General features: G+C 37.3%; 2 protein-coding genes and 2 non-coding genes across 4 annotated transcripts; all 4 read left to right on the forward strand.

Moving 5' to 3' along the window:
• Window positions 1-3201: 3201 nt before the first annotated feature.
• Window positions 3202-3315, forward strand: LOC132107450 (U5 spliceosomal RNA). Its single transcript, XR_009424305.1, has one exon. It is a non-coding gene; the product is annotated as a U5 spliceosomal RNA (small nuclear RNA).
• A 5186-nt stretch (window positions 3316-8501) lies between these two features.
• Window positions 8502-8617, forward strand: LOC132107446 (U5 spliceosomal RNA). Its single transcript, XR_009424300.1, has one exon. It is a non-coding gene; the product is annotated as a U5 spliceosomal RNA (small nuclear RNA).
• A 4175-nt stretch (window positions 8618-12792) lies between these two features.
• mgst3a (microsomal glutathione S-transferase 3a) lies at window positions 12793-14081 on the forward strand. The gene is made up of 5 exons (XM_059513436.1): window positions 12793-12931; window positions 13130-13203; window positions 13408-13465; window positions 13582-13654; window positions 13778-14081. Exons 1-5 carry the CDS (start codon window positions 12815-12817, stop codon window positions 13915-13917), a joined length of 462 nt encoding a protein of 153 aa, XP_059369419.1. The 5' UTR covers window positions 12793-12814; the 3' UTR covers window positions 13918-14081.
• An 834-nt stretch (window positions 14082-14915) lies between these two features.
• Window positions 14916-24855, forward strand: LOC132106429 (coiled-coil domain-containing protein 157). The gene is made up of 11 exons (XM_059512100.1): window positions 14916-15442; window positions 15674-15716; window positions 18763-18869; window positions 19908-19989; window positions 20127-20304; window positions 20795-20868; window positions 21180-21256; window positions 21732-21832; window positions 22846-22934; window positions 23097-23222; window positions 23970-24855. The coding sequence occupies exons 1-11, from the start codon at window positions 15377-15379 to the stop codon at window positions 24125-24127; spliced, it is 1101 nt and encodes a 366-aa protein (XP_059368083.1). The 5' UTR covers window positions 14916-15376; the 3' UTR covers window positions 24128-24855.
• Window positions 24856-25613: the final 758 nt, after the last annotated feature.

Genomic DNA, 25613 nt, shown 5'->3' on the forward strand with positions numbered 1-25613 from the left:
CATCCTTCATGTTTTTTTTTTTTATATCCCTGACACATAATACTGATCTCTCTCACACACACACACACACTCACACTTCACCTCTCTCACATACATGTACTCCCCTGGCCCCATGCAAAACACATGGAATATATTTAATGATATACACTGACAACTCTTGCACAATAACTTGTTTGAGCAACCACACAATTCACTATGTCTTACTATGTCTCTGTTCGTGGCAAATCTTTGTATCCTTCTATATACACATAATATTTATCATGTTTTACAGGATCCTACACCTCTGCAGTCCAAACCTGATCCAGAACAGTTCTGCCGTGATGGGGGGGTTTGAATGTCCCTGCTGCAGTTTCACCACTGAAGAGAAGTTATCTTTTACACTTCACCTTCTAGAGAACCACATAAGTCATGCAGTGGACCATGGAGGTATGGTGAGAGCATGTCTTTAGATAATGATTGGTTTTTGTGTTTTTAAATCATATATGCATGTATATGTATGTTGTATAATCTAAATATGTATGTGAATCTCAAAGAACAACAAGATGAACTGTAGTTTCTTGGGAACCACTAAAGTGATGAGAATATTGTTGTTATTTATCTATGTGTGTTTTCTACAGGTTACTTCATCTTAAAATGAATGGCCCGTGGAAGATCATTATAACCAAGGTACGAGAATGCAATCATCAGTTTTTTTTTTCAGTCCTTGTTCTGTAGTTTTATGTATAAAAAAAAAAAATAATTATACATTTAAATATTTGATAGAATATTCCAACCCAGAGAGAGGGACTGGATTGTGGTCTGTTCATGCTGATGGTAAGCAGTGAATTACAGATTCTGAGCAGTTATGGGGATGGCAGAAGTTTAGTTTAGTTTACATGCAGTATTTAGATGAATACGGTCTAGTGTTATCTGTACGTTACAGTAAATTGGTGTCAGTTAATTTCAATATTTGAATTTTCTCAATGGTATTTGTTGTCTGTTTCAGTATGCACTCTATATGGCCCTGGACTGGACATTTGACTTTAGCCAGGTGATGACCTCAAATTTTCTTTTGGAAGGTTTTCCTTTTTTATTTATTTATTTTTTCCAGAAGTTTTTTCAAATGCATTCTCAGTTTTTTATTTTGGGTTTTATCTGTTAGGATGACATCCCTCAGCTCCGAAGGTGGTGGTGTAGTTTGCTCTTGCAAAACATGTCCCATCCAAGGTACACACAACTGGTTAATGAAATGAAATTGATTCTTCTGCATTCAAACTACCCAGACACACTAAATGTTTCCTCCTAGAATGTTAGGCACTGCAGTAGCAAAACTTTGGAGAGGCCACAATGTTGAATGTTTAGAAATGTGTTGAATGCTTTGAGTGGTTGGAAATACTAAAAAGATGCTCTACAAATGGTCCATTTAGCTAACCTTTGAGTCTGTCTTTAGGTTGTCAGAGTCCACCATCACCAAACAGCCAGCTAGTACGGAAACTGTGATGGGTCAAGATGACAGTGATGAGGTAAAAACATTTTTTTGTGAAAATAATTATAGTAATTTTAGATTTACCCCACAAACACAGTTTATTTTTTACTTTCAACAGAAGATCGAAGAGGAACTGAAGAGGAAGTTCATAAGGGACATTGGTGTAGCATGGTGCTGGGTTCAGAGCCACTGTGAGCTGTTCCATGGAGAGGTGACAGAGCCTGAATTTCTCCAGATGGACGAAGAAACACAGTCTAATATAATCAAAGACTACCTGAAAAGAGAGACTGAGAAAGCAAGGGATGCCTGTGTGTTTGTCTTTGACAATCGCGAGGATATGGAAACGTTCTTATTAAAATGTGTTGATGAACAGGGGCTGAAAGTCAATAAAATGTTTCTGGGAGTTATTTAATTTATAATAATTTATTTACTCTACATTGTTGAATATTATTGTTTTGTGAAATAAATATAACAATACCCAAGGGATGTCTTTTTATTGATCTTTATGCATCCGTAGGACTTGGACACATTTTTATATATATTTGTGTTGATGGAAAAAGGCCCAAAAGTCAATGCCATGTTACTTACATAATCTATCAAAGCAACCAATGACTTAAGCCTATGTATGTGTAGCTTAGTCTATATAGAGAACCGTCAATCCTATCATGCAAATGTAGTTGCTCTTTTTTGCGAGGTGATACATTTTTTTTTTCCATGCTATAAAAAATATTAGTGTGTAGATCATAATTGTTCTTGTATATAATTAAAAGGAAAACAAAAATACTTAAAACCAAATGAAGTATATAAATTTGCCAATTTCAGCAACATTTTTTTTTTATTTAAAATGAAAGAAATTTGAAAAATAAACACATTTAAAAAAAAGCAAAGAGGGGAGGATTCCAGTTATTGCATAACACCCATATTTATCCTTAAAATAGTGATATGATCACTAACATTCCTACCTTATAAGTGAAACATATTTTTAGAGAATTAGATAAATAAAAATGCCTTAAACAAAATTGTCTACTTAACTTTCATATTGTCTAAGGTATGTTACAATCGATCATAAAATATGTGAATTTGTCATTTACATAATCGAACAGCGGAAGGTATAAATATTATATTAATTTACCTAAGTATAATCAACCAATGCAGGCGTTTTACCGGCTGTTTGGATGAATTTACTTCCATACATTAGAGATGTGGCCTAGGTTTAATTCGTACTATTTAAATTTATTTAATACAAGTTATTTAACCTGTATTAGTAAAACGAAAGATAACATTATTTAATTTGATCCCCGAAACAATATACTTCCGATAAAATTGATTCAATTTTGTTTACGTCTTAAAATTGTACTTTGACAAAATGTTAATAAAAAAAAAAAAAAAAAAAAAAAAAACATACTTCCGCCATTTTTGCACATGCGCACAACACATGAGTTGTCACCTGGCATCACCCGATGACGTATTTTTACGTATGGCATAGGCGTGGCGTCTGACGTCACACTTGGATGTGGGCGGGGTTGGATGTCCACCGCAAGCTGCAGCGAGACGCTCCTCGGTGCGGCCGCCCCGATCTGCAGGCTGCAGCCGGTGCTTCTCCATGAAAGTGCCCACAACAAGTAGGGAAGAAGGGCTAAAACTGGGTTAAATGTTGAACAGATTGTGGTGCTCACCGTTCTTGTGGAGTGTGTTCCTGTCGACCGATTACGTACTGCTGCTCTCTCAAAGCTAGTACACTCATGTTTCTCTTCAGATCGTATAAATCTTTCGCCTTTTACTAAAGATTTCCGTGGGGAGGAACATAATGAGTATAAACTAATTTTTGATGCCCTGCTTAACTGCGGGGTTTCATTAAGTAGTTAATAACAGAAATATAACTTATATAAGATGATATGTGGGTTTATGTTAAGTTAGATAATAGCGATGTTGTATTTGAATTTAAGAATGGGTCTCATTCATGAAACATTCATAAATATACGAGTAAATGTTGGATTTGAATTTAAGAATGGGTCTCATTCATGAAACATTTGTAAATATACGAGTGAATATGTGAGTGATTTTGCGCGTAAAGAGACCTTCCCGATAACTCATCTCCTGATTCACAAATACTTCGTAAACGTCTGATGTTAAGGTTAAAATGTATGTCTGTGTGTGTTAATGAATTCAAATCAGTCGTAAATGGGACGCGAGTGCACGCTCATTCTCAATTACCATAAATCCCGCCCATTAAATCCGACTGATAACTATATATGGGCATCATATCATGACACCAAACGAAGGATTTCAACATGTCTTCTCAAAAGCGACTGAAAAAGAAAAATTTCTCAGCTGCAGAAATTTAAGTTTTATTATCAGAAGTTCATTCAAAACGCCACATTTTATTTTCAAGCGTACATAGTCAAGTAGGGGTAACTGCAGCCTGGAGCAATGGGCGTGGCAAAAGGTGGGCGTGTCGAAAGGTTTCTCATTGGTGGAAAGAAAGGTAGAGGGCGTGGGAAAAGGTTTAGCGAAAACTGGCTGTTCCGCCTAAAGGCGAGCCATACTCTTAATCGCTATTGGCCTATAGATTAATAGAAAGCGATAAATTAAACACATAATCCTATAAAACCAATTGAAATTCATCCAATGTAAAAACAGCGTTAATGATGTAAAGAATATTATTTTAAATTACTTTCGAAAGTACCTTCAAAATGGCTTACTGACGTAATCACCACCGCACGTTTAGGTCTTAGTTTATCAATAATCAAAAACAGATTACAATTATTTTTGAGAATACAAACGTCTCTTCACACGGTTAGTCTCACTTGCTGTTCTTAAGTTAAAGTCATTTAAAGTCAGCTGTATTTGTTAACATTAGTGAACTAACAAGAACAAACAACGTACATTAACTAACCAAGTTTAATAAATACTGTATCAAATGTATTGCTCATAGTTAATGTTAGTTAATACATCAGTCAACAAATGAAACTTTATTGTAAAGTGTTACAGAAAACTAGAAAACTAGGTTTTGCCTGATAGAGAAAAATAAATATGACAAAACCATTAAATTATCAAATTTAAAAATTAGTCAGAAGAGTTAAGTAACCTTGTTTTAAGTGCCATTAACCAATTAAGCAAACAGACACAGCTTTATCCACTAAAACATTTATTTAGCTTTGAGTTTCAGTCACCAATTCAAGTAAAAGGATAGATAGATAGATAGATAGATAGATAGATAGATAGATAGATAGATAGATAGATAGATAGATAGATAGATAGATAGATAGATAAACCACTCATTCATTCTGTGGTAGCAGTCCATAGAACAGAATCCAGCAAACTCTTTGTCTGAATAGAAAGATGCCCTTCTTTCCAAGACCACAGTATCTACAGCATCACTCATCTGCTGAGCTCCAGCTCCACTCTGTGTGTCCTCCTCACATCTGGACTGACAGACTTCCAGTCAACCATACCTACACAAGAGAAAACAAATGTTGAGAGATTCAAAAAAGAAGTAACCAATAAGTAGAATAAAATATCCAATAAAAAAAGAAGCGCAAGTGTCTGAGAGTGCAAGTCTGCAGCCAGACCCTTTTCCATTATATTATAATACAACTGTACTACTGACTCTTCACTGAGTACCAGAAGTACATATGCTTCCTGTGCTTGGTTTCTAAAAGAATGGAATCAGAAAAAAGTTGACTGGCACTCATCTATACCACATACTAATATTTACATTTACATTTATTCATTTAGCAGACACTTTTACTCAAATCGACTTACAAATGAGGACACTGAGGACAAATGTCCTTCGAGTGCACTTTGGGCAATGGTACAGTCAAGGCATGAGGATCTAATACAAGAGGCAAATCATTCAGAGTAAAGTTACTGACAGTGCTTGTCTTAATCTTCTAATGTTAAAATCAGTCGTAAATGGGACGCGCGTGCACGCTCATTCTCAATTACCATAAATCCCGCCCATTAAATCCGACTGATAACTATATATGGGCATCATATTATGACACCAAACGAAGGATTTCAACATGTCTTCTCAAAAGCGAATGAAAAAGAAAAGTTTCTCAGCTGCAGAAATTGAAGTTTTATTATCAGAAGTTCATTCAAAATGCCACATTTTATTTTCAAGCGTACATAGCGGCGTATCAGGTCCTAAAAAAGGAAGCTTGGCAGCATATTACAGATGCTCTTAATGGAGTTTCATCTGTTAATCGAACAGTCTCAGAAGTGAAAAGAAAATGGTTCGACATGAAGCTTCACTTCGAAAAAATCGTATTCAAACTGGAGGAGGACCACCATCATCATCGAGCAGATCCACATGCGATCATTAGCGTTATTGGCGAAACCTCTCTGTCGGGTATAATTCCCGATGGTGACAGTGATGAAACCACTTTGCAGGAAAACACTTCAGCACAATCAAATGGTAAGGCTTCAAATTTGTTTGGGGCCAGCTGGCATGGTAAAATAAAAAATATAATTTGAGGAAATACAGAAAGCAGTTTACATTTGAGCAGATTTTACTTTTTTGTAAAGCCAGACAAATGCCAACTGTGTCCGCCCGTGAGACCACTGCCTTGTGGCAGTTTTCCATTTTCCAGTTTTCCATTTCCAGGATCCTGGAAGTGCGTTCCTGGGACTGCGGCTCTCAGAATAGGTAGGTGGCGCTGTCACAAAGAACTAGGGTCCTAGAAATGCGTTCCTGAAAGTGCCCACAACAAGTAGGGAAGAAGGGCTAAAACTGGGTTCCCTTTCATAGGTCACTTCGATGCTGCGGTGACGTCACCACGTATGGGAACACCTTCGGTGTGACGAATGTCTGAAGCCCTATACCATCCCGCCAATCCTATTGGCCAAATAGCGCGTGGCACCGCCCAGCATGCGTAGGCATATATATACCTGGTGCCGCGCGCCATTTACCTCAGATTTCATTCCTTCAGTACGAAGCGAATCTTCTGTGCCCTATTGTCTCGCGTTCTCAGCGATCGTCACGAGCAGTATACTCCTCTCCGCGGACGCGATGAGTTTCAAGAAGTGCAAGGACCCGTGTACCAGGTGCATCGTTCAGGGGGACACTCATGACAGGTGCGTAGTTTGCCTAGGCTTACACCACGCACAGGAGGCGCTTAGCGGCCTTTCTTCATGCCCCCATTGCGATGGCCTGCGACTCAGGGTCCTTCGCTCGAGGGTAGATGTGTTCTCCGATGTCGCCGTGTCTAACCCCCGCCACACCACTTCTGCGACTGCCGAGGCACCGCACGAGGTGATAGCTTGGGGTGACACGTGTGACATGGAGCTCGAGGACAGTTCAGCGATGGAAAATTACTCTCCACATCGCTCGCTCTCCCCTACCCTAATACACAGGAAAACTTTTGAACCTGTCGTCTTTTCCTGTGAGGATTTACGGCCCACACCGGGGGCATGTAGTGCCATCTCCTTCGGTTGTGACCGCCATGATGACGACGTTCTTTCCACTGCGGCCTCGGGGTCCGAGGACTTCGCGGCCGACACTAGCCCTCTCCCTCCTAGTGGACAGGAGAGGCGTGTTTCCCCCTCCTACAGTGAGCTGTTGGATGTGGTTTCCCGTGCAGTGGGTACATTGGGGCTGGAATGGGAGGTTGAGAAGGCCGAGGCCCAACCTTCTTCGAAGCTGGACGACCGTTTTCTAACTAGTCGGACACCTGCGCAGCCCCGGAGGCCTTTACCCTTTTTCCCAGACCTCCACCAGGAGGTTTCGAGGTCCTGGAAACAGCCGTTTGCGGCGCGCATCACGAACGCTGCGGCCGCGGATTTCGCCACCATTTCGGGCATGGCGAGTCACGGCTATACAGCGATACCGCCGATGGAGGAGACTCTCGCCGAACATCTTGCGCCTAATTCGGCCGCGGCGTGGAAGTCCCGCCCCCTCCTCCCCTCGAAGGCGTGTCGAGTCACGTCTAGTTTAGTGGGAAAATCCTATATGGCCGCTGGTCAAGCGGCTGCTTCGCTTCATTCCATGGCGGTCCTTCAGGCCTACCAAGCGGAGCTGTTAAAAGGATTGGACGAGGGGGACGGCATTACACCTGAGGCGGTCAAGGAACTACGGCGAGCAACTGATTTGGCGCTTCGTGCTACCAAACATACTGCTCGAGCAGTGGGCCGTTCCATGGCTGGATTAATTACGGTTGAGCGCCACCTCTGGCTTAATCTCACCGATATAAAGGAAAAGGATAAATCTTTCCTCATGGATGCCCCTGTGTCTAAGGACGGTTTATTTGGAGAGGCGGTCACTTCAGTGGTGGAGAAGTTCACAGCAGCGAAACAACAATCAGCCGCTTTCCGCCAGCTGATTCCCCGCAGACCCAGAGAGGTTGAACGCCGTCAGGCGTCTTGTTCCAGAGTCTGCCTGCATGGCGTGAGTCTGACCAGCTGTTTGTCTGTTTTGGACATAAGAATAAGGGCCATGCAGTTACGAAACAGCGCATGTCCCATTGGCTGGTGGAGGCTATTTCCTTGGCCTATGAGGCGCGCGGGCTCGCTTCGGTTCTCTCCGCTTGAGCAGATGCTTCCTTGGATCCAAGCTATCAGGTACGGTCAGGCGTGATGGTATAGCGTTCCCATACGTGGTGACGTCACCGCAGCATCGAAGTGACCTATGAAAGGGAACATCTCGGTTACGTATGTAACCTTGGTTCCCTGAATAGGGAACGAGATGCTGCGGTTCTGGCCGTGCCGTACCTTGATAGCTTTCTTCTCTTCTCGTCATGAAATCTGAGGTAAATGGCGCGCGGCACCAGGTATATATATGCCTACGCATGCTGGGCGGTGCCACGCGCTATTTGGCCAATAGGATTGGCGGGATGGTATAGGGCTTCAGACATTCGTCACACCGAAGGTGTTCCCATACGTGGTGACGTCACCGCAGCATCTCGTTCCCTATTCAGGGAACCAAGGTTACATACGTAACCGAGATGTTAAATGTTGAACAGATTGGGGTGCTCACCGTTCTTGTGAAGTGTGTTCCTGTCGATCGAGTACGTACTGCTGCTCTCTCAAAGCTAGTACACTCATGTTTCTCTTCAGATCGTATAAATCTTTCGCCTTTTACTAAAGATTTCCGTGGGGAGGAACACAATGAGTATAAACTAATTTTTTGATGCCCTGCTTAACTGCGGGGCTTCGCAAAGTAGTTAATAACAGAAATATAACTTATGTAAATTGTCACGTGGGATTATGTTGAGTTAGATAGCAGTGATGATGGATTAGAATTTAAGAATGGGTATCATTCATGAAACATTCGTAAATATACGAGTGAATATGTGAGTGATTTGCGCGCAAAGAGACCTTCCCGATAACACTTCTCCTGATTCACAAATACTTCGTAAACGTCTGATGTGATGGTGAAAACTAGAAAACTAGGTTTTGCCTGATAGAGAAAAATAAATATGACAAAACCATTAAATTATCAAATTTAAAAATTAGTCAGAAGAGTTAAGTAACCTTGTTTTAAGTGCCATTAACCAATTAAGCAAACAGACACAGCTTTATCCACTAAAACATTTATTTAGCTTTGAGTTTCAGTCACCAATTCAAGTAAAAAGATAGATAGATAGATAGATAGATAGATAGATAGATAGATAGATAGATAGATAGATAGATAGATAAACCACTCATTCATTAATTCATTCATTCATTCTGCGGTAGCAGTCCATAGAACAGAATCCAGCAAACTCTTTGTCTGAATAGAAAGCTGTGAAGATGCCCTTCTTTCCAAGACCACAGTATCTACAGCCATCACACATCTGCTGAGCTCCAACTCCACTCTGTGTGTCCTCCTCACATCTGGACTGACAGACTTCCAGTCAACCATACCTACACAAGAGAAAAACAAATGTTGAGAGATTCAAAAAAGAAGTAGGCTAACCAATAAGTAGTATAAAATATCCAATAAAAAAAAGAAGCGCAAGTGTCTGAGAGTGCAAGTCTGCAGCCAGACCCTTTTCCATTATATTATAATACAACTGTACTACTCTTCTTCTTTTTCAACGGCTCTGGATTCAGGTACACCCGACCTGACTGCAGCCTGCAGATCGAGTTGGGGCTGCACCTGGGGCGGCGTTGCACGTGTAGCCCCGCCCCATACATACTCCGATTGGTTCGATCGTCTTTCATAGACATACATGATAAGAAATGTGTGTGTAGTTGGTGTAGGATGGAGTATGTTGTTAAAAGAGGCTAAAAACGCTGTGCGGTTTTACAAAGCCTTCGTTATAATGCAAAGTTGTTTGTTGTTAACTTGACTCACTATGTCTGATTTATTAATCACGAGATGTTAGCTGCTGCAAGTTTAATTTTCTGGACCAGTCGAATTCACCAAGTGGGTATAACTGCAGACCGGAGATCAAAATGGGTCGTGAACTCAAAGTGGGCAGAACCTCCAAAATGGGGCGGGGTATCCTTTCGCAAAGACTTTCACCATTGGCTGTGGCTTCCAAGTGGGTATAACTGCAGACCGGAGATCTCCAAAATTGGGCGTGAACTCCAAAAGTGGGCAGAACCTCCAAAATGGGGCGGGGTCTCCTTTCTCCGTCACATCGGGAAGCACTCGCGAACTCCGATCAGTTGACGTGGTTGTGTACAAAAGGTAAAAAATATATAAATACTGTTCGTTTTCTTACACAAACCGCTCGTTTCTTGTATTAGGTCATCAATGTGTACTTATGATGGGGAATTGTTTAATTTTGACTCCTCTTTGCATGCTCTTTGAGGTGGTGACCATAGACATCCATTATGTGAGTCACAGACAAGAACGGTTGGACCTAAAAATATCAAAATGGGAAATACTGAGGAAACAGAGAAACCTACATCTTGGATGTCCTTGAGGTAAGCTAAAACATACCAAAATTTAATTTGAAAATGAACCATCCCTTTAACCTTTTGTTACTGCCTTACAGTTCAAAATAAAACTTTATAAATTAAACATTGTTTCTAGTTCATCTAAACTAAAATATGCCATATAAATAAATGTTCTCCATGAGAGCAGAGCCCAAAGCTTGTGGCCAGTGGTGTTTGGACCCAAGTCTGAACCTCTGCTTCATGATGTAAATGGGAATCACTCAGGAGTCGTCCCAGCAGAGGGGAAAGATTTTACTCTATCGTTTTATTCTAAGCAACGGGGCCGTCCTGGGACACGAAATTCACAGGCTGGGAGGGGGTAGTGATGCTGGGTGTAACTAAAAAGTTGCCAATGTCCGTTGAGCCTCATATCCCATAATCTTATTAACTGTTTATCTCCTGAACTGCAACTTTATTTATCACGCTATTCAGCGCCAATCCCGCCATTCAGTCCATTTCACTGGTTAAGGTAAGGTGTGGAGTAGGTTTTGGGGTTAGCATTTTCTGTTGCATAGTTTAGGAAACACTTTAACTGACACAACCAATAAAAACTTCAGAATCAGTTGTGGGGTGGAGTTTGCACTGAAGTGGATTGGTGCAAACCAAGATCTCCAGGCTGCAGTTATACCCTTCTCGTTATACCCACTTGGAGAAGCTGAACACTCTCATAGAGTGTATGTTTCATTCAAACTCTAAACCAGAGGACGCAAAAGTCCAAAACAGACTCATAGAAGTAATAATAACCTATGACGTGCAGGAAGTCATAATTTAGAAAAAACCATCTGGCTATCGCTGTAGCAGAGCTGAATAAAAAGCAAAAACGTTTTTACTAATGAAACGTGAAGACAATAAACACACGATACATATACACATTGCCACAGTTTTGGAAGTGCCTTTTATGTTCTGAAGAAGGGTGTGTCCCAATACTTTTGTCCATGCACAAGTCATTGGTGTTTGGTGATGAGTTTTTGGCTCAAGGTCAAAGGTGTTCAGCTGGCTTTCTGCAGACCAGTCAAGTTCTTCCACACTGACTCAATCAATCATTTCTTTTTGAACCTTTCCTGTTAGAATAGAAAAGGGTTGTGTCCAAACCGTTGCTATAAAATTAGAAGCACACAATTCCCTATAATATAATTATATGCTTAAACATCAAGATTTGTACTCATGGAAATTAATAAAGTAGTCAAACCAGTTCATTAGAAGGTGTGAACTGGTTTGTCCCAATACTTTTGTCCATGTTGTGGTTCTTAAGTTGTCTTAGTTTTCTGTTAATTGTGCAACTTTTTTATTTTTTATGACTTTGTTACCATAGTCTTGCTGCTGACATGGCATAAAAAAAAAAAATCATGATCTCTGATAAAGCCCCCTCTGTGAAGGGTTGCTAATAGTGTTAATGGAACTACAACTTCTGGAATACCTTACTTGTATAATTAATTCAAAGAAGGACCTTTTCTACAAAGTATGGGAACAATGAGTAAATTATTTAGATGCTGGGATTGCCAATATTATGCTGTTTGGATTTCATGGATGAAAACTTCTGTACTTCTGTATGATGAGAACAGATCCATCAATATGTGGAAATTTGGACATTTTAGCTGTTTTTCTTTTCTTTTTTTTTCCGCTTTGCTTAAGTTCTTATTTTTTTCTTTTAACTTAAGGTCCTAGTTAAATGGATGTTGTTGATTTCTCTGTCTATTGGGAACTGGAGTTCGTGAAAAAAAAAAAACATATATACAAATCACAATCAGAATCTAGTTTTTTTTCTGATATGCATATTTCATATGGTTTTTATTTGTTATTCAAAAGTTAAGCATTAAAATCTTTTTAAATGGTTCTATTTTCTAAACAAACAAACAAAGTGCATTTGGCTTCTTGAAGGAGGACCGGATGGGGCGTATGGAGTTTGACCCTTTACCCGTCAGCGTCACATTTACTACATGATCTTTGCCCTCCAGCCTCCGCCCTCCAGATAACCAGCACAGAACAGGTAACAACAGAAAATCAGCAAATGTCTGTAAAAAACTGTCTTGATTGAAAGTAATGATTGTGTCTGAATAACGTGAGCAAATCAAAATACACAAGTAGCAGCAAGATTAATGACATGAATGCATGTCTTTTGCTTTTACACTGTTGTGAATGGTGCCTGCAGCAAATTGACCTTTTCCTGCACTTGTGCTTATTTTACAAAAATGTTTGTTTGACAACTATTAAAATAAATTGACTTTTACTTTACTGCAGCTGCTTATGACCTACTCCTATTGTGTGTTTTTGACAATAACAAAAGTCCACTTTGGGTTCACTGCACTATCACAGACGGAGATGACTAAGCACTTTCTCATTTTATTTTTGTCTGTGTAATCAGCATCAAATGGGGATATTTCTGCAGTCACATATTTTCTAGTTCTTCGGTGCTGTACACATCTGTATGTTGCCATCTCACACAGATCCTGTGATATTTCAGTTTTCTCCTCAGTCTAAAAGATGGTGGTTTTGTCCAAAGAGTACGGCTATGTGGCTCTAACCGGAGCGGCATCGTTTCTCCTGATGGTTCATCTGTCTCATGCTGTGGTGAAGGCTCGGATTAAATACAATGTCCAGGTAACTTAACACACACTAATCACTGCACATGCACTCATAATCCAGCAGTTTTAGATTTACAGTTCAAGGCCACAAAATTCAGACAATTCTCAAACAATTTTAAATGTTTGCATTAGCATTTATTCCTCCCACCATGTCTGGTTGAGAACCACTTAGTTTTCCCTAAACCAAGAAGAAAGTATTCATTTTATTTTCTAGTATCCGACAATGTACAGTGATGATCCAGAGACTGGTCACAAATTCAACTGTATACAGCGAGCGCATCAGAACACGTATGTAGTATGCATCACATGTGCGTGTTCACAGCAAATCTTATATTACTGCTAAATATTACAGTGTCCTTTACAACTGAATGTTTTACATTTCATAGAAAATTGAATGTTGTTGTTGTGGTCCTTATTCATTTGCTGATGATTTCTTGATTTTTAATTGATATGATATTGATATTTATTAATCTGATTATTATTGTGGAACAGCGTTGAACTCTTGTCGCCATTCCTGTTTCATTTATCCGTGGGAGGGATTCAGCATCCCGTGAGTACAGATTCAAGATTTATTAACCCTTACCTGGAGGTGCACTATGAATGTGCATGCATGCAAGCTAACGGAAACTGTGAAGTGAACTGTTTGTTGTTGGTTGTGCTTCTCAGCGCCTGGCCAGCGTGTTGGGAATGATCTGGATCGTCAGTCGGGTGCTGTACGCTCATGGATACTCTACCGGAAGTGAGTCTTTTTACACTTCCACCGTACTGATCTGTGTATATTAAAGACAAGTAAACTGACAGTATGAATACAGATCGAAACAGCTAGTGAAATGTGTTTCTGCATTGTGTTCTGTCCTGTTAGAGCCCAAGAAGCGCCACCGTGGGTCGTTCGGTATGATTGCTTTGCTGGGTCTGTTTCTTTGCACGGTGAACACTGGGAGAACACTGCTCGGATACAACTGTGGGATGAAATGGGTCAAATTGCCCAAATATTTTAAATAGTGGAAATTATGTTTACTATTCTAATTCTACATTCTATGAAAATGGCAAGCTAAAAAAAAATACACCTTTATTTTCTCTGTTGTGCAAATTTAGAAAAACACTAATTTCTCAATGTAAAAATCCAGTGTGTTCATTTGTGTTTTCAATAAACTGCACAAAAATGACAGTTCGGTTCAGTTTTCCCTCATAAATTGCATAGAAATGACATAATTTGAAAAATGCATACTAGAATAACCCAGTGCATGAAGATTTACCACATCAGTGTTATTTTAGTATTGAGGTGCTGTTATAAGTTTATTGTATGTGTGTGTGTGTGTGCGCGTGTATATATATGTATGTATGTATGTATATATATATATATATATATATATATATATATATATATATATATATATATATATATATATATAATTAAAATAATAACAGAAAATAAAATATATATATATATATATACATATGTTGTATTTTCTGTTATTATTTTAATTTTGGTCAAAGTTTTAGTAATTTTGTTGTTTTTTCTTGTCTTGCTTCATTGTTTTTAATGTCTATATAGTTTTTTTTACATTTTAGTTTTAATTTGTTATATTTTAGTTCATCAAGTTTAAATAAAAATGAGAAATGTTGCTTTGGCAACTGACTAAAATAATATAATTTTAAGTGTTATTCTAATATTTTAGAAAGGAAGGATGTTTTTGTGGTTCACAAGATACTAAAACAAAAATATGCTTCAAAATATCATATTAATGATACCAACCAAAACTGAAATTAATTTATCTTACATTTTGTGGCCCACTGATTGAATTGTATTAGTAAAATGTTAGGTTAGTAAACATGAGTTTATTTGAATAAATTAGAAATTATACTCCTGAAACTGCAGAATATCACACTGTACAACAATATATATATATATATATATATATATATATATATATATATATATATATATATATATATATATATATATATATATATATAGACGTTAATAAAATACAATCTAATAGGTTGAAAATTAAATGTATTGTTAGTTTCCGGTCGGAGCTGTATCCCTTCTTTCCTGAGGAGAGAGCTCACTACATTACCCATAAGCCCTCTGTTGTTCCGGAAGTGACGTAAAATATACTGGCTCCTGGATTTAAACTGAAATGGACACTGGTCCCATGAATAGAGGAGTTTAGACAAAATAGCACCTTTAATTACCATTTTTATGAGAGGACATATGTTAGTGACGTTTCTTTAAAATGACCGGTCTCGCGCGTGTGTTTTGAAGCGTTATTTCAGTCGTTTGTTTCCTAAAGCTGAAACGCTCTTCTTCATTATATCAGGTGTCCTTTACCTTTCGCTGTAACCTCACCTGTCACCTGTCATCATTCCCGTTGGCTCTAACGTTACGTGTCTTTAGAACGCAGGCTGGGTTTAAGGCTTGTATTTTAATCGATAAATTGATTATCAGCCGCTCAGTATGAACTGGGATCAACAGTTGAGCTCCATCATCTCCGAGGCTGATGGAAGTGTCGCAAAAATGAGAGTAAGAGCTATTTTTTTGTCAGTAATAATTAACGTTAGATTAATTTTCTGTACACTGTAAGTTCAGAATGTGGCAGATACTAGCCGCTAGAGGGCGCTCTTGATGTCTTTGATGAATTAAAGAGACAGTGCACCCAAAATTACAGATCAGTTTACTCACGCATGTTATTCTGAACCTGTTTTGTAGTAAGTTTAAATTTTTTCTTCAGTTATGCATATTTTGTCTTTCAAGGAACGCCTTACTGCGCATAGAAGATCTTACAGAGGGACAGAAGGTAAACTAATTTTTAAATAATGATATTAAGTCCATTAATAGAGCATAGAATAGATAATAAATGTTGACAGATGGGGAATGTTCTGTGTTACTGTTTTCTGTTTCTAATTTGGAAATGAAAAAAAAAAAAAAAAAATTACATTAAAAAAAAAAAAATCCCTTCCAGACCCGAAGAAGTCTTGTAAGTAATTACAAGTCTTACAAATTTTTTTTTTGGACAAAATATTAAAATATTAGGTTACATATTCTATTTGTGATGTATTAGTTTAGTAATTATTATTATTATTATTATTAACACTTTAAATACATTTTTTATTTTTAGTAGTTTTGTTCTTTTGTCATTTGTATTTTTTTGTTACTATTTAGATTTAATTTACTTTTATTTTGGTTCCTGTTTTAGTTATTATTTATGGTAATTAATTTGATTGTTTCAGGCTAAGTTTCAATTCTGAACCCGGCGGCATCGCTGCATAGAATTTATGTATAGTTTTCTCCTCGAGTAACATTTCTTGTTCAGTTGCATTTCTTGATGCAGCAACAGACTGTGATAAATGACCGGTTTTCTGAAGTGCTCCTGAGCCCATGTGGCTATATTAACACCGCAGCGTGATGGTTTTTTATGCAACGCCATCTGAGGGCTCAAAGGTCAACCACATGCAACCACATCTACTGTGATTTCTCTGGATTCCTTGAATCTTTTCACAGTATTACGTGTGGTAGTTGGTGAAAGACCATAAAAAAAGATGCAAATGCGAAATGTGGTTTTTGATTAGTTTGACATTTCTCTCATGAAATTTGGCACAAAGTGATGAGCCAAGATCCAGCTTTGCTTGCAAAGACTGAGATGCTCTTTTTATACTCAAACCAGTTTATAAAGTGGATATTCTATAACCTTTTAACTTTTATTTTCCCTCTGTCTCAACTTTTTCGGAATGCGTTGCAGCCATTAAAATCAAAATGTGTTCATAATTAGGGCTGTCACTTTTAGTTTGAAAATCGATTGCACAATCGATCGGACCAACCAAAAAAAGTTTAGAAAATGAAAATAGGGAATCGATTTTAAACAAATATGTACACTATTAATTTTAAAAGAATTAGAGAATTAAAAAATATAGATGATACCAGCAATTTTACGCGCCTATAAGACCTAGTGATGTCGAAAGCGACCTCTTATGCTGTGTTCACACCAAACGCGAATAGAGCGTCTGGCGCGAATGATTTCAATGTTAAGTCAATGCAAAGACGTGTTTGCGTGCGTCTGGAGGTCTCGCGGCGTGAATGAGGCGTTTAGCGCGGCGCGGAAGATGCGAATTCGCGTCGGCCACCCGAGTTGAGAAATTTGAACTTTAGCGTCAATTCGCGCCGCGTTAACCAATCAGGAGCCTGCTAGGAGTCACTCATTCAACATGGAGGAACGACTGATGCTGTCAGTGAGCAGTCAACCGGATCTATATGACAAGTTCATATTTCAGGAATAAAAAGGACCTATATATATATAAAACATATTACTAGATTAATTGAATAAAGGCCAAAGATAAGAAACGTTTCGTTTTACCCCAAACGAATTATATTTTATCTTGAACCACTAGAGACATCAGAGCCAGCGGCAAATGTCAGAAGGTCTAGCCGAGGTGAGGCTGCTCTCGGCGGATATATGATCACTGAGCTACCGCTGATTGCATGGAGCTCATCTCATTTTTAAATAGACGCTGTCTTTATAAATAAACCGCATATTTGAGTTTAAAACAACTACATTCTCGCCTGAAATACTGTTAAAACTACATTTCATGACACGATAACAGTAATATTTAGAAAATTATCCGAATAAAAATGGCGGTTGAAAATGCTGTGTGAACTCAGCTGGCAGAAGCCCCCCCATGACGCGAATTCGCGTCTGTTGTGAAGTTAATTACACGCGCGAATGAAGCGAATGATCTCAAAATGTTCAAAAGGCAAACTAGACGCGAATTTTACGCTCTATTCGCGTTTGGCGCGAATGATTTCAATGATTTCGCAGCGCGGTAGACGCGAATTCGCCTCATTCGCGCATCTAGTTAAAGGAGATTCTGAGTTATGAAAAGGACCATTGCAAGCTGAGAGCGACCGGCTTTTGTGGTGGAAAATTGGCAGCAATACCCCCACCTTGCGCAGCTGTACCTGAATGTCCCTGGGACATCAGTGCGGTCGGAGCGCGTCTTCTCAACAGATGGACATATAGTGAATAAAAAACGCTCTGCTCTGGACCCCGAAAATGTTGATCGACTTGTTTTCCTGTCCAATAAATTTGTAATGGCCCTAGCCTTTTTCCGCATTATGCCTGGCCTAGTGCCGCCTAGCCTAAGTGTCGGTTACGTTCAATAAAAAAACACACATGGCCTGTTCTCAAGTCCATTTAAAGTTTCATTTTTTGAACAGTTGTTTGAAATGGATTTAGTCACTATTTAAAATAATCTTGGAGATTTTTGAATTGCCTAAATCATAAATGCAGCCGGGTTGAAGCCTGCAGTAATGTTTTTCTTTTGTTATGGCAGCCCTCTGCATATATATTTTTTCGAGAATGTTGCACTCCTGTTGCTGTTTGTTATTCTGCACGAAACTTCATGCCAGTAAATAAGAAATATTGCTGACTTGTGCGTTTCCATTGCTCTCTTTACGTTCGTCCGTTATTTGACGTTGAAAAAGGAAACGTCTTTTTTTTTAGACATGAAAAATCGATTTTACAATCGATTCAATGAACACTTATGTCTTAAAAATCGAAAATGATTTTTTCACAAAAGTGACCGCCCTATTCATAATTATAAAACGCATTTTACGTCGGTCAGTGAAAACTTTGGAAATCTTTTCTTTTCTTTGTACTTTTCCCAATTAAATAAAAGTTAAAGAAAATAAACAAACCACAGATTCTTGATTTTATTGCATTTTTACAAAACGGCCCAACTTCTCTGGAATTGGGGTTGTAATTTCCATTTAGTCTAAGTTATTCCGTCTAATGTTTATATTTGATTTTATTTATCTGATTCCATGTGGTCATGTGTTTCTCTCTGTAGATGTGTTTCCGGTCAGAGAGGTCACATCCGGTGTTGATCTGAAGCCGTCTGCGGTTCAGTGGTCAGATCTGACCGCCATCCAAACACAATTACAGCAGCAGAGTCAGGTCAGACTAACACCTAACACCTGCTCGAATCACATCTTAATGTCCAGCTCTGGTGATTCAGACTTGAACAACCAAGATACTGTGCTATTAATATGTGTATATGGATCACATAATACATTGGTAGGCCCCTTTGAAATGTTATATGTTTTCCTAAATTATGTCCAACTTTTTTTCTGGATTTTTTTTTTCTCAGTTAAGTTTTTCTGGATTCCATTTTAATGGTTAAAATAAAATTTGATGTCAGTTGAAAAAGGTGCAGCACTCACTCTTGATCGAAACGTAATTAATTGAAATTAAATTTAATCAATCAAAAGGAATGACTTATCATTTGAAATATTTTCAAATGTAAAGACAATTGATCAAAAGATTGACAAAAAGTACCTTTTTAGGGACCAAGGAAATCCCTCATATTTTTTCACCCAAATTCTGTTTTCCATTTCTGATTTATTCTGGATTTAGTTTTAATTGTCTCATTAAATGTTATTCAAAAATGTCTAATCAGTTGAATTCATAAAACCTTAGCAATTTAATAATTTAGTAAAATATTTACTTTTATTTTTTCAGATTTTTTCTATTTTAATTTTCCTTGATTTATGATGAATATGACTTTATTATCAAAAACGGTGGTTATCAAAGGAAGCCATGAAGAATTAACATATTTAATTCATGTTTAAAAATATAATCAAATGAAAATGTAACAGTTCATTTTAATTATTGGCAAATGAAGTGCTGCACAACCGATTACAATTTTACTGTTAACATTGCATGATATTCCTTAAAAATTCCTCAAATATTACTTTATGATTAATTACACAGCCCTGTTTTTAATTTATTCATCCAAAAGTTGCCAATTGAGTAAATTCCATTTTTATGACTAGATTTTATGATACAATATGTTTTCTGCATCCTGAAAATCAAAGGGACTTGCATCGGTTTACATTTTTTTTTTTGGAGATTTATATTTAATATTATAAAATGAATTCAACAACGAATCATCCTAGAATGACAAACAAGTTTTAAATGTTTTTTTTTTCACAGGCCATTGAGACTTTAACACAGAGTCTTCGATTACTGGAAAGAGAACGAAATGCTCAGCAAAGACAAATACAAACATTACAAGGTGATTATCAATCAGTTTCAATGTACTTCATTATACTACAGTAGTATTCCAATTAACACTTCTTTCCTATAAATGATTAAATAGACTGTTTCTGTTGTTACTGAGGTCATATTTACTCCAGAATCTCTGTCTTTCAGAGGAGCAGAAGAGACTTCAGGATAAACTGGAGGAGAGAGAGCAGGACGCGGGTCGGAGATCACTGAGTCCTGGACCGGACCGACGGATCGAGCAGTGGAAGAGAGAGTTGGATCGAGAGCTGAGCAGTCTGAGAGCGCAGATCAACCGTGCCGCGACTCTAGGAAACCAGGAAGAAAGGTCTGTAATTGTATTATTATTTGTAATTGTTTTAGTTATTGATAATAACAGTTTAGGAGTTCAGTCTCCATAAAATAATAATATTAAAAATAATAATAATATTGAATGATTTCTTGGAAAAAAAAGGGTAAGAACCAAGGACTATTTTTTATTTTATTTTATTTTATTTTTATAGGAAACAGGCAAGAATGGTAATTCTTTAGCGATGTATAATGTATTTATATGCAATATTTATATTGTGTACCTCAACATTGTTGCGTCTCATGACAAGAAAGGAACTGATCAAATTAAAAGTTGCTTAATATCACCTTAAGAGTAACAATTTTCACATTTTATATCAATGTCATCATAAAAATCATGTTAAGTAAATATTATTTCTCTTGCTCAGGGACACACAAAAAAGGTATGATAGTGTAAAAGAAGAGCTGTAGCAGTGTCACACACCACAGAATCATATTTACGGTTTATAACTATGTTTGTCCATCCACAGTTTCAGCTCTAAACTGCGCAGAGAAGAACTGGAGCAGCTCAGGAGAGAGGTGGACATCCTTAAAAACAAACTTAGTAGGTTTTAAACTAGTTACTTTTCATGTTTCTCCACCTGAGTGTATTAGATATACATACACTATAGTTACACACATAAATCGGACTCTTTCAGTGTTGTGTTATTACAGTCAGGGCTCTCTGCCAGAGCAAATGCACTTTGTGTCAAAATAAACACATGCACAGCCGATCCGCAAATAAACATCTCGCTCAGATACTGCCTGTGTTTGTGTTGGCTTCACATTCACAACGCCTGCAGTATTGATAGGCATTCAGACTCTGGTTGCATATATACGGTGTTCGTGAATGTTAAAAAAAGTGTGTTTCTGTAGTGCGGCAGGAGGAAGATACGTTCCAGCTCCGGTCAGAGGCCAGAGAAACAAGGAGACAGTATGAACACAGCTCTAAGGTAAAGAAACCGCGCACACTAACGCTCAAAAGGTCAAGATGAAAGCAGCATGCAATAAACTGATCAAAAGTGACAGTAAAGTCATTTCTAATGTTACAAAACATTTCTGTTTCAAATTAAATGCTGTTCTTCTGAAGCCTGATAAATTCAGCTTTGCATCGCAGGAATTAATTTTAAAATCTATACAAATAGAAAACACTTATTTTTAAATTGTAATAATATTTAATAACATTAATGTACACTTGATTAAATAGATGCTTCCTTCAAAAACATTATAAAAACTCTTTAACATTCTGTATGTAAATGACTTCACTTATGATTGGCCAATGTCTCCAAACACACACAGGTCATGGTGCTGAAATATGCTTTTCACATAATATTTTTTGTTCTGCAGGAGATGTTTTTGCAGTGTAGTTTCAGTTAATATAGCAAGTTTCGGTTCACGTCACACTCATGTCATATTTTTATTCTGCAGACGTTGGAAAGTTTTACAGATTCATACCGAACGCACAGTTTTGATCTCGCTCGGATGGTGTCACAGTATCAGCACACGCAACAGGAAGTGCGTGACCTCAGGTGATTGCGTCCACACAGTGGCACGAAACAACAGATAAAAAAACAGTGTTAGTTTTAATACTGCTGATAAACAGCATTATTATTGGCAAATATTAGAATTTTATTTAATATTTATTCATTTGAGATTTCTGTGCTCTTTTGTTTTATTAGTTTTAATGTGTCTGTATAGATTTTGTTATTTTAGTAGTAAACTTAATTCTGCTTTAGTAAATAAGTAAAGGGTAAATAATAAATATGGTATTTTTTTTTAGTTGAGAAAATAATTTTTAATGATCATATTATTTAAAAAAAAAAAAAAAAAAAGGGTTTTGAATATGATGGACAGACATACAATGTCTGGACAGACTCTGGTTTGTGTGCATTTTAAATCTATTCAAAGTCAGTTTTTGGAGCATGTTTACATAAATGTTTATTTTTGTTTTTAGAAAAAAATGCATTGTTGAATCAGTCACAGTACGTGTATTAAATTTGATTTCATCTCAATAATTGTAGCATTTCATAATGTGTTTCCACTCATGTTTCCAGTGTTGTGAGCCAAATTTCAAAAAGTGACATATTTAGTGTGTATCTTTGCTATACTATTAATTAATTATTAAAAGGTACATATAAGGTTTTCAGTCTGATTGTCATGAGAGCGCCTGGAGATTTGTGTTTTATTGCTCACACTGCACATAGTGTGACCCATTAAATATAACCCAATAATTAATAATAGTATTTATTTAGTTATTTTTTCATTAAATAATACAAATTAGATTTTGCATTAATAGCAATCAACCATTTCAGTGTGCAAATGAGTGTTCTGAACTTATTTACCCAGTGCATTTTTTATTTTGGTGGCAAAGAATATTGTGTAAAAACGAACGCCTTTTAAATTATGCAAATTAAAAAGCACAATTTCTGTCGATTAGTGTTGATTTTATTAAGTAATGAAACTGTTTTTAATGGCTTTAGTTTTTGTTACCGCTAATAGTCTTGGCTAAAGGAGGGCGCTTTATTTTCTGTGTGTGTTTTAGAGTCACTGTCTCAGAGCTGAAGGACGAGGTGCGAGGTCTGGTCCTGAGAGAAACCCTCCCTACACCTGCACCTCTAGCACACAAACCAGGTGAGACGCAGCTGCTGAAGGGACAGATCATGTTTTCCCCTTCAAAGCCATTTCTAATGTTAGTCATTTAGCCTCTCTGGGAACTTTAGAATCAAAGCAGCTGCTGTGCCTGGAAGATTTCTCCACAGTTATCCTCCTTTCATGTTTCTCTCGCTCCTGCAGTGGTAACTGTGAAGACAAGCCCGCAGAGACGCGTGTCGTCAGGGTCCGATGATGATTTCAGTCCCACCCCCAGTCTGGGTGAGATCAGCTCAGATGAGTTAGATGCATCATGGCTGGATGAACCAGGTGACACATGCAAAAGCAGTCCAGACACTGCCACGAGATACACATGCACTGAAGAGTGAATCTCATGCACAGATCATTTTTACAGTAAAATCAAAAAACATTTTTTTTTAATATATCTGCATGTAAAGAAATTACACATATATACACTGTGTGTGTGTGTGTGTGTGTGTATATAAAATATTTTTTAAATGAAATTTAATCTAAAAATAAAAGCTAAAATGTAAGTCCTCATTTAGAGTGCCAAGTAAAGCATTTTTCTTCAGAAGTGAAAACGGTGAAATGATTGATGAAATGGGGATTGATTTGAGGTTATGAGGTTCATATTTGAGACTCCATCTGTGTTACTGACAGATAATTTGAGTTTAATGAGCATGACTAATGTCTTCAGAACCACTGACAGCATTCAGCTCAGGAGAAATCAACAGAAATCAGTACAATCAAATGTTTGCTACTATTGTCGTTTTTTGTTAATAATTTGAACTAGATTTAATTTTAGTATTTTATGTTTTCGTTTTAATTTAAGTTAAATTTGTAATTGTGTTTTGGTCTTTTTTCATTATTATTTTAGTATCTCTATAGTTTTTATATAAAACATTATAATTAGTTATAGAAAAAGGAGTATTTTAAAATATTATATTAAATATTTAATGTTTTAATTATCATTAATAACCCTAATGAGAGGAGGGTACTTTTATTTTAAAAAATATTTACTCACTAACAATTACTTCTTTTTCTCATTCATTTTAGAGCCACAAACCAGGAGGAGGCGCCGGCGTGTCCGTTTAAATTCAGATCTTACAGGAAGTGACCTCAGCGACGCTGGAAGTGGGCTCGATAGTAACCTTGGCAATGATGCTGAAGGAGTTTCAGACAGTCCTCCAGATCTCAGTCTCAGTGACCTCTGACCTTAAAGGTTAATAAATCTATGTGCTGCTATTAGAAGGAAATAGAAACCTTAGTCTTGTGTTGATGCAAGAAGGTAGGTTTAAAGAGTGTAACGGACAGTTTACTTGTCATGAAGCCCCGGACTGTGCTATTTATGCCATAATTGATCTATACATTCATGTTAAATCAAGACCATGGGCACAGAGTTTTGGCAGTATTTTATGACTGACACACATTGCTCACAGAGTCTTTATAGGCTTTGCAAGTATTGCACATATTTGCAATAACGCAAAAAGAGTGTTTTCAATATGAACATGCATCACATACAGTAACCTCCATTTAGTCCAAAACAGTTTGACTCCAGCATGTGTACATGTTGTAAATGTAGTTGCAGGCAGTATTTGGAGAATGTTTGTCACAGTAAGACCAGAAATATGTATTAAGAAAGTAAATCGTCAATTTAATTTCATGTTGACAAAAACAAGTTACCTTTTTACCACTTAAAATAAGTCTATAGCATTGTCCAAGTGTCCAAGTGTTATGCGCCAAATTTCAAAAAGGGACAGTTTAGTGTATTTTAAAGACTTTTATTAATAAAAAAAAAAAGAACAGTGTGTAAGAAACACTTTAAATGCACTTCCACAAGTTATTACACAAAGTAAAAAACACACATCCATCAGCCAACAAACCACAAGGATGAAAATACTGTATTGATGTTTTATCAATCAATAACATTTTTTAAATGCTATCTATAGCTACATTTTGTTTTTCGCAGTTTTTATAAAACATTTTAGGCACAAGAAAAGCATTACAATTATGGCTGTTTATTGACTAAAGGTCTGTTTTTTTTTACCATCTTTGTCAAAAGTGCACGCAAATGAATTAGTTTCTTAAAACATAAGGTTGAAAACGGTTTAATTTTGAACCATCATGAGCCAAGAGACAGTTGTGTTTTCAGCGCTGTTGTTTTGTCTGTTTGGTGACGTTGCTTATGATGTTAACAACTCCACATTTTCACTTGAAGTGAACTGAACGTCTGTGCAGCTGAAAAAAAAATGCTATTTCTCACGGGTGGAAACATCCTTGGGAACTAAGCAGAAATGAACATTGGGAAATCATTACTGGTGCTGTTTGTACAGCATTAAAGGAATTTTCCAGATTTATTACAGGTTAAGCTGTATAATTTTGTCTACAGATTTTTAAAAACAAGCAAAAATGAGTTTACAGTAATGAACTTACTGGGGAAGACTCTCCTTGTGTGTGAGTTTAGCAGCTTTACAAGGGGAAAAAACTGAATGTAACTTCACACAGACACGGTTAGAAGACTTTTATAGCTAGTGCCATGCAAGTCATGTGGCTGTACTGTTGAAAACGAAATGCATTTTATTGCTTACTCTGGTACCCCACAGAAGTGCATTACTGTAAATAGAGAGGGGTTAAAATGACTTTGTGTGATGAGCGAAAACTACTGAACGTCGAGCATTTCCTCCAAAGAGTAGTTTTAAA

This window comes from Carassius carassius, chromosome 27 (assembly GCF_963082965.1).
Source record: "Carassius carassius chromosome 27, fCarCar2.1, whole genome shotgun sequence".
Taxonomy (NCBI): domain Eukaryota; kingdom Metazoa; phylum Chordata; class Actinopteri; order Cypriniformes; family Cyprinidae; genus Carassius; species Carassius carassius.

What these genes read in the sequence shown, in the direction of transcription:
- mgst3a (XM_059513436.1), top strand. Translation starts at nt 12,815, where the DNA reads ATGGTGGTTTTGTCCAAAGAGTACGGCTATGTGGCTCTAACCGGAGCG. An exon ending in GGATTAAATACAATGTCCAG is followed by an intron (nt 12,932 to 13,129) that starts GTAACTTAACAC and finishes TTTATTTTCTAG; the next exon opens with TATCCGACAATGTACAGTGA. An exon ending in TGGGAGGGATTCAGCATCCC is followed by an intron (nt 13,466 to 13,581) that starts GTGAGTACAGAT and finishes TGTGCTTCTCAG; the next exon opens with CGCCTGGCCAGCGTGTTGGG.
- LOC132106429 (XM_059512100.1), top strand. Translation starts at nt 15,377, where the DNA reads ATGAACTGGGATCAACAGTTGAGCTCCATCATCTCCGAGGCTGATGGA. An exon ending in CTAGGAAACCAGGAAGAAAG is followed by an intron (nt 20,305 to 20,794) that starts GTCTGTAATTGT and finishes GTCCATCCACAG; the next exon opens with TTTCAGCTCTAAACTGCGCA. An exon ending in AGTATGAACACAGCTCTAAG is followed by an intron (nt 21,257 to 21,731) that starts GTAAAGAAACCG and finishes TTTATTCTGCAG; the next exon opens with ACGTTGGAAAGTTTTACAGA.